Below are 9,155 nucleotides of genomic sequence, written 5' to 3'. Positions count from 1 at the left end.
GTCTGCGTCGATCGATCGATCAATCATGCTCAGGTTCTAGCTAGTCCTAGCCAGCTAGTAATAATCCTAGTAGAGGGGTTGTGAGAGTTCACTGCTGGATCTATACATGATCACCGCAGAAACCTAGTTGACTAGACAGCAAAAATGCTTCTTGGTATGATCGTTATGCTATATATTTCTGGTTTGGAAATAAGTTATCTTGTCCGAGTTCTGTTCTGTATAGTTGTAACTGCAGTAGTATTTCTGTATATGATTCGACTTGTCATGCCAGAAATATGTATGTATTGCCAAGAGAGATGATCAAGCGAACAAGCTAGAAGGCAGTGATGGACAGCTGATATAGTGATAGACAAGCTGATTCAATGGCCGCACATGTAGAAAGTCCAGTTATACAACTGTTTTCATCGACTAGCTAGCTCCTCCAACTCTTTTACGGGACCTATCTTATCTTGTACTGCCTTTCTAAAGATTCCTATATGGATCTGATATTGAAGTAGTACGTGTTGGTATAATCTAGTATCTATTTGACTCGCAAGAGTAGTATATATAGCTAGCTTTTTACATGCGATGATGCTGCAGTATACAATCCTTAATCATGATCCGCTTAATCGTTCGGTGTAATTATGCTTAGACTGTGATCCTAAAAAATATTGTCAAATGCATGTATTTTCCAGTATAATTCGTAGAAATTCTTTCTGAGGTTCTCTGGGAGATTATTTGATGTGAACTAAGATCATATTATTCTTGTTTCTATATATTTCTTGTCCCTTCAAAGTGGGTGGGGTGATTAAGAACATAACTGTGAGGTTGTGACATTTTTTTCTTTCTATAATATACTTGAATAACGTACAGGACTGGGAATGTTGGGGCAGAACGGAACAGGAACGACATAAGTAAGGAAGAGGTTGGGAGTTGAGACTCATTTGCAGTGCAAAAATCTTGTGATCATTATTACTAAGCATGAATTAACTAGATAAATTTCAATAATATGGGGCAAGATGACTAGTTCGTTAATTCATAGACTTTGCGTTGATGTTCTCGTTCAGATTTTGCTTAATGGGCTTACGTACCCAAATGTTCCTCAAAATCATGGCATGCATGTCCTGTGTCTTCTATGGGTAAAGTATTCATGTGTGATCTTCCTCAAAATGAAGAAACTGCCCTGATGCCAGCATATAGTACTGGAGGGACAATGGATACTAATTTTTATTCTGGCCTATGCAAGTAATTTCTAGGTTCCAAAACGTAAGATGTGCATGGAGTAAGAAATTCAACTTTGAACAATAGTTAAGCAATTAATATGTGAATTATCCAAACAAGACACTATTTAAAAAATGTGTTTGAATATGAATACATTGATACCATTTTTACACAATATATATTTTGTTAGATTAATTGTTGGGCAAAGCTGAACCGTAATCCCGCCATACATTTCTGGTCGGATGGAGTACAATCTACCAACTAGCTTAACTGATTAATTTGAGTGACCTGGTTGTATTTAATTTTTGTGAACACCATGGATGATTTGCTTTAGCTCCTAAAAGATGTCTATGCCTGCAGATTATGTCAGTTTTATTGCGGCTACACAGTTTACTTTGTGAGCATCATTATAAGCTGTACCACTAGCGTTGGAAGGCAAACATAAAGTGCAATTTCTATGAAGTGTCAACTCAGTTGATTAAAGTTCTTTCCAGAAAATTAAAGTAATAAATATTCTATGAAGTGTTTTTTGTTGTTGCTTTTAGTACATTGACAGAGGAGCTCCACATTGAAACAAGACATTGACATGGAAAGTACTCCATCACAAGAAGCTTAAACTTAATCTATTATGCTTGCAAATGATTGGCTCAATCAGTATATACGTTCTTTACAGCGATGAAAAATGCATAACTTTTCTCATGCACTTTCCTCTTTTTAGTTCATATGAATCATTATAAGACATCTGATTATGTATACCTGAGAAGACATGTTCACCCTCAGACTGTCAATATTTTGGATAAAAAGTCTAACAATGATTAGGAAAAAAAGTCAGATTTTCCGGAACTTCAACTAAGATTGCTCCAGCAGCTACCTCATGGAACGGGGCATGTATGGACTAGAGTACAGATTAGGGCATGTACATATTATTGCTCCAAATGGTCTGATGCAGCATGCATGCAACTACTGGAGTTCCAGTCCGTGTTGGTATAATAATCCCTGGAACAGACAAATAAATGTTAGGCACAATTATGTGCAACTAAGCTATTGGTTCTATCTAACTGACCCGATTGTCCGTCCCTGAAAAACGGAGAGTATTAATTAGGTGTATAGTTCTAACTACGGGACTTGATTTTAGCAATGAGCTTATCAAAAATAAAATTAGAATATATCAGAATAATATCCCATCACATTCAACCCATATGAAAATGAGGGTGGATGCATGTTATATTGTCTTGTGACATTCAAGTTAAATTATTTATTGTTGAAAAATAGAAATAATGATGTGGAGGGCTTTCATGTTCTTTGATGATGTGAAGAGCTTGCATGCAGTTGAAAGTGGGAAGTGGAAAGTTGAATTATTGCATGTGTGCTTGATGATGTGGAGGATGTGCAAGTGGTGAAAAGTGAAATGTTGATTGATTGCATGCCCTTAATTATGTGGATGGCTTGCATGTGCATTTAAATGGGAGGTGGCATGTGTGGGACATATGTGATAAGGTGGATAAGCTAGATGTTAAGATAAATAAGATAGTGGGGATGAACTTCTTATGTACTCCCCCGTCACAGTTTACTCAACGCACTTCGATTCTCATGCATTTCCACCACCGGACGGATTTTAGGCGCGTTTGGTTTAACGCCCAATTAATTAGAGCGTGGTAATAGCAATCAAGCCCACAATTTTCTCTCCATGCAGGTGTGTACTCTGGGTGGAATAACTGCATGCATGTGTGTACGCGAGGTGGAAGCACTCCATGCATGTGTGTACGTGCATTTATTGGCCGTGGGGTTATTGCGTGTTCATTTCTCGAGCAATTAGGTGTTGTGGTATAACCACCGATGCTATTTTTCAGTCCAATCGCTAATTAATCAGCTTGATCCGAGAGATTGTTGAAGCGCGTCGTGTCAACTGTGACGGAGGGAGTATACATGATGTGAGCGTTCTCTAGAGGTACTTTAGTAGAAAATAAGTTTGAGTGCATATCACATTTCACCATCTAAGTTGAGTGCATATCACATTTTACCATGTAAGTTGAGTTTTCCGCATTTTATCTCATTTAGCAGAAATTCCTCCAAAAGCAAATTTGTTTTAGCATTTTCCCTTTTAGGCCTCTTTTGGTTCATAGGATAGGAATGTTATAGGAATAAAAAAATCATAGGAACTGAGATGACATGTATCTAAGAGATGTCATTTGATGTATACGATAGGAAATTTTCCATTGAGTCTTAGCTAATGTTTTTTTTCCTCCAAAATGTGAAGGATTGATTCCTATCCTATATAGAAATAGGAATCCATTACTACAAACCAAAGAGCTTCAAAGGAAATTTTCCTATGCAAATCCTATCCTATAGAAATCTTATGAGATTCCTACAAACCAAAAGAGGCCTTAAAGTTTTGCCATGTTTTGTTGGGGGGAGGTCAATTGCCAGTCTCATGTGCAGCCGTGTATCAAATGCCACATGTGTGCCACATTCCTCAAGATGCATATCACAGTCTCATGTGTAGTTAGGGTTCGACGATATTGTTAAGCTTGACCGTCTCCACCGCCTCAGGATGAACCACACCCGAGTAAGACCTACTCCCCATACTCGAGGCAGGTACTTCGAAGCGAAAGTGGCAGCGGCGGTGATTTGTCCTCAAAGGAAGTGGCGGTGGTTGGTGCTGAAACAACCCTAACTACAAGCCTACATGGCACTTGCTAGTAGGAGGGGTGAGATGGTATTATCTTATCCACTTGTGTGTTCTTCCTCCGGCCATCATTGGTGATCACCCGTGCATAGTGGCCTTCTGCCCACCCTGGTGTTCGCAAATGATATATCTGCATATGTACACGTAGCAAAATGAAGATTATGGCGAGTGACTCGGGTTGAGTCATGCTGAACCTTGTTGCCCGACACCATGTGCCGCATCCGACAGGCCTCACATGAATGGATCGAACTAGAGAGACTCATTGAGCTTACCATTTAGGGCTGGTAATGGGACCCACCGGACAGAACAATACACAACTTGTAAAGAGGTACAAATTTGTATAAAGATGCTTTTTTGTTAAGGGCTAAAAAGGGTGAAAATGGGATTTGGAAGACGGGCTCTAAGGAACCCTTTTTTATCGAATTACTTTTTATAACACCAAAAAAAAAAATCTAAGAACTATATGCACATACAAGTACATGTGTAGTATGTGCTTATGAATTTTCATATGTTTTGTACATAAAAAGGATAAGCACATAAAACAAAATGGGATACTTTTGTTACATTTGGATCCAAAATTTTGGATGTCCGTTTTGGTTCTGGGTGCATATGCTCTTGGATGAACAATAAATTGAAAATACATAGTAAATAAAATTTAAAATTATGAATTTTTTTGTAGATATTTTTGTTAGTGTAAGAAGCGTGCCTAATAATTTTGATGCAAAATGGGATAGCAGTACTCCGTCGATGAAAAAACTGAATGAAGTGTAACATTTAAAGGTAACATTTGTCATTCGACTTGTTTTTTCTTGCACAGGTAAAAATGCTTAAGTTTCCCCCTAAAAATTTGCATATAGAATTTGAGTGGGACAATGAACCCATCCATATTTTTGTTTGACTTTTGTGAGCCGAATTGGATTTCCGCCAAAAATTATCATATCTGTGTAGATTACAATTACCGTATTATTTATAAAACTTTACGGATATGCAAAGATCATCTATATATCCCCATAAACATCGGTTTAATTTTTTTTCCTTTCTTAACTTGCAAATTGTGCTTTTTATTTTTTCAAAATACAGGGTTTAGAGAAGCCTGGGAGTCCAGTAGAAGTTGTCCCAAACTACAACTTGAATGGTAAAAGGTGGAACTTTTTAACCTAAATCCTTTTAATATAAGATCAATGGAACGTTGGATATATAACAAAACATACGGTAAACAACGGCGTAGCCAGGATTTGTTCTGGACCAAAAACTCAGTGCCCTGCCAAGGGGCAACCGCTATGCACCGGGCCAAACGTGGTAACTTTGAAAATACTCCCTCCATCTGAAAATACTTGTCTGGAAAATAGATAATAATGAATATATCTAGAAATGAAATAAGTCTAAATACATCTATTTTTTTTAACAAGTACTCTCTCCGTTCCGAATTACTTGTCTTGGATTTGTCTAGATACGGATGTATCTAGACTCATTTTAATGCTAGATATCTCCGTATCTAGATAAATCTAAGACAAGTAATTCGGAACGGAAGGAGTATTTTCGAACAGAGAAAGTATAGGTTCTAAATTCTTTCACGACCCAAGCCATGGCCTGGGTGGCCTGGGCCCAGCTACATCTTTAACGGCAACTAATCTAACACAAAAACAACAAGGGCAAATTTATATCTCGCTTCACGTCCCCGCAAAAAAATAAAAATAAAAATATCTCGCTTAACGGAACTGAGACTAGCCTCGCCTCAGCTGACCCACTAATGGGTCAAGTTGCCTGCTCCTCCGTTTCTTCCTTCGTTAAATTGTTTTTTTTCATATTTCTACTCTAAATATATATTTTCCAAACATAATGTTACTTATATTTTTCCTAAAAGTCTACTGCACATTAAAACTAATTTTGATGCAATGTAAAATAATGGTTTGTGCAATTTCTAAACAATGTTCGTGATATTTTAAAAATATTCACATGCTTAAAATTTTGTTCATGACATCTTTGAAAATTTTCACACGTTTCAAATTTCAGTCATAATTTATTCCATAATGTTAACATGTTTAATATAAAAAATCACACGTTTAAAATTTTGGCATGAAATGATATTTTTTAACATAATTTGTGAAAATGTTCATACCATTCAATTTTTTTTTCATGGAAGTAAAAAATGTGCATGCGTTTCAGTGTATGTTTCGTGACATTTACATTTTTATCAAATTTAAAAAGTTGTTCGTGTGATTTTAAAAAAAGTTCATAACGTACAAATATGTTCATGACATTTAATAAAAATGTTCTAACACTTCACAAATGTTTGTATGTTTCAAATAATATTTCATTACATTTTTTTTCAAAGTGTGTTTACCATTGTTTATTATGTATTTTCAAATTGTTCAATGTGTATCTAAGAAATGTTGGATATGTATAAAAAATGTTCACTGTGTATTAAAAAAATGTCAGAATATATTTTTGAAAAATTAAAAGGCCGATATAGAAAAACTGAGAAGAAAGCCTGAATTGAATCTTCCCAAAACCGGGTAGAAGGTTTGGCGGTCCCCAGAAGCTTTCCAAAACCGCTTATTGGGCCGACTCACTTTAGTGTTACAAGACGCTCTCCTTTCGGCAAGTCTGTTGTATGGATTAGAGTAAGCTCTATATAGCTTTTACGCAAAAAGTTTCTAATTAAGTGGTAAAAAGTGTAATTCACTAAAAAAAGTTTAGAGTTCTTTTTTGTACTAGGAACGTCAGGGCAACTCCAACATGGTTGATCAAAACACCCCCAAATGTTCGGAGCACATGGTCCGCACATATTTGGCTATCCAACGCCGTGCACCAAATTTTTCCTGATGTGTCTGGACGTCTGAAATCTCACAAACCGCCGCTAATCTTGTCGGAGGTTTGGGGGAGTCTAGAATGCAGCAGACACGCCAACTCAGCCTCGTACCACACCACAAACCCATCTTTTCTCCTCCTTCCTTCTCTCTCAGCTTACCATTGGACAAAGGAGGATATTTGATGGTATGACTGTCTGGCCGACTCGCCTACCGTTGTCCACTGACATGTTCAGACGTGTCTGCAGACATTTCGTGCTATCCATTTGGTGAACCCCGTTGGATTTTCCCTTAGAGCAACTCCAATAGCTCCCTTAATTTTCTCTTCCCGTAAAACTGGTTTTATGGGATGACCGAAAAATTTAGGAGAAGTTTTTCAAGAGCAACTTTTGTCTGTTCCCGTAAACTTCTTCCCCTAAATACATTTTTTTTATTTTTATTTAAACAAAAAATAGATTATTGTCGGCAAGGAGTGGCGTGAGTGATGCAGTGGCCACCGGCGTGGCGGCGGCATTTACGGGCAGGTGGGGCAAAAAAGTCTCTCCAACAGTTCCCGTAAAATGACCATAACTTTACGGGAAGATCATCTTCCCATAAACCTGCGGGGAGAAAATACCATTTTTACGGGATCATGTAAAGTTATGGTCACTTTGCGGAAACTGTTGGAGATATTTTTTTGCTCCAAATTCTTGTAAACGGCCCATTATTTTAGAGATATGTGGGGAACTATTGGAGACGCTCTTAAGAGGAAATATTGGAAGGAGAACAAAGAGTAGAGTTTACTGCCCGAGGCCGATTTTGCTGGACTAGAGCCTGCTAGGCAGAAATGAAGCCCAAGAGGCCAGCCCGTGTACCTGTGGTCACTCCACTGCTGCAACCTCATCAAAAAAAATGTCTAAAATAAAATAAGAAGTCTACAAAAACAACAATCCAGCACAAGCGTAACCTCAAGCAAAACATATGTCTGGACGCTGAAATTTCGCCGAACACCATCTGAGCTCCTACAGTTATTCAGACAGACTCGCTGTAACAAAATGAAATTCGAGCAATTTCACACGTAACAATGGAGGCCCGAGTTGCAAAGTTGGAAATTATGGGTTCGTCTTGAGCCCCAAACAACACAAGATCGATGGATCTCTTTACAGCTGAGACCGGCAAGAGTTGAAAGCGCGTTGCAAGAGACAAACTTCTCATGGTACACCCCCTCAGCTTTCTCAGGGGAACGAGTGAACCATCCGGGGTTAATTAGTAGCTGCCTTCCTCCTGCTCGCCGTAGCCGCAGTACATCTCGGCGCCGTGCAGCGAGGAGCCGTCGGAGCGCTGGTGGGCGCCGCTGTAGCAGCCGGAGCTGCTCTGCGTAGACGTCATGGACTGGTGGTCGTGCTGCTCCGCCACCTGCCACGCCTGCTGCTGCAGCTGCTGCTGGAGCAGCGGGTGCATCGCCGTCGCCGCCGCCCCCAGGTGCGCCTGCGTCCGGGCGTGCGCCACCTGCGCCTGCAGCGCCGCCACCTGCTGCTGCAGCGCGAAGATGTGGGCGACGCAGCCGTAGACGGGGTCGCGCAGCCGGGCCTGCGCCTCGTAGGTCACCGTGGCGGCCGCCTCGCTCCGGTCCCCCGGGGCCACCTGCTGCAGCAGCTTGGCCGCGTTGCTGGCGCCGAACACCTTGTGGATGGCCGCGAACTGCGACGCGCCGTCCTCGGCGCAGAAGTAGGGCGCGAACACGCACTCCGCCGCGCACCTGCGCCGCAGGAACTTGCACGCCCCGCACGGCGACCCCGTCGTCGTCACGCCCGCGCCGGCCATCGTCGTTCGATCGTCCGATCGCTCGCCTGGGCTGGCTACCTAGCTTAAGATCGAGCTCTGACTTGTGGAGACGGGGCTTTCAGTTAGCTGCACACGCACGAGACTGGAGTTTTATAGGTCGACTAGGGTAGAGGAGGTGACGCGAAGACATGGGCTGCGAGGGGACAGGGCCAGAGAAGAATGCGCATCATGTACTGGAGCGCGAGGGGCTCGTGTGTGCGGTTCGGGGACACCGGCTACTTGAATAGTGCGATTAAACATGTGTGCCTTGCGTACTGTTGATTTGCATGATTGACGGCTCACACATTCCGCAAGGAATAGAGAGAACTGGTGTCAGATGAATACTGATCATATGGCGGTGTGCATCGCTCGATGCAGAGGCCATGAGTTATTCTCCTTTTCAGAAAAAAAAAGATGGATATAGATCATGCAGAAACTCGCTATGCTTGTATCGCCTTGATGCGACTTTTTGACTCAAAATAATACTTGTAGAGCTCCTGCCAGTTTCGGAAGAAGAACAACTGGCATCGAAATTAGCGCCACTGAATTTGAGGGTTCAGTTCAGACAGATCCTTTTCCGGAGAACACACTGCACTGTCAGTGCCAGTGTCAACGCATAAGCTTTGAGGGCCTCAAACAACTGCTGCAAGATTTCA

At 40.8% G+C, this 9,155-nt stretch overlaps 1 protein-coding gene across 1 annotated transcript; it reads right to left on the bottom strand.

The window, feature by feature from the left end:
• Positions 1 to 7,723: 7,723 nt before the first annotated feature.
• LOC125554280 (LOB domain-containing protein 29) lies at positions 7,724 to 8,682 on the bottom strand. Its single transcript, XM_048717855.2, has one exon. The coding sequence runs from the start codon at positions 8,497 to 8,499 to the stop codon at positions 7,942 to 7,944; it is 558 nt and encodes a 185-aa protein (XP_048573812.1). The 5' UTR covers positions 8,500 to 8,682; the 3' UTR covers positions 7,724 to 7,941.
• Between the last annotated feature and the right edge of the window lie 473 nt (positions 8,683 to 9,155).

The sequence above is a fragment of the Triticum urartu genome, chromosome 4A (genome assembly GCF_056163025.1).
Source record: "Triticum urartu cultivar PI428250 chromosome 4A, HENAU_Tu73, whole genome shotgun sequence".
Lineage (NCBI taxonomy): Eukaryota > Viridiplantae > Streptophyta > Magnoliopsida > Poales > Poaceae > Triticum > Triticum urartu.
The sequence above is the reverse complement of the archived record's forward strand: the minus strand, read 5'-3'. Positions and strand labels throughout refer to the sequence as shown.

Bases quoted from the DNA above. Each gene is read 5' to 3' on its own strand.
- LOC125554280 (XM_048717855.2), bottom strand. From the start codon at position 8,499: ATGGCCGGCGCGGGCGTGACGACGACGGGGTCGCCGTGCGGGGCGTGC.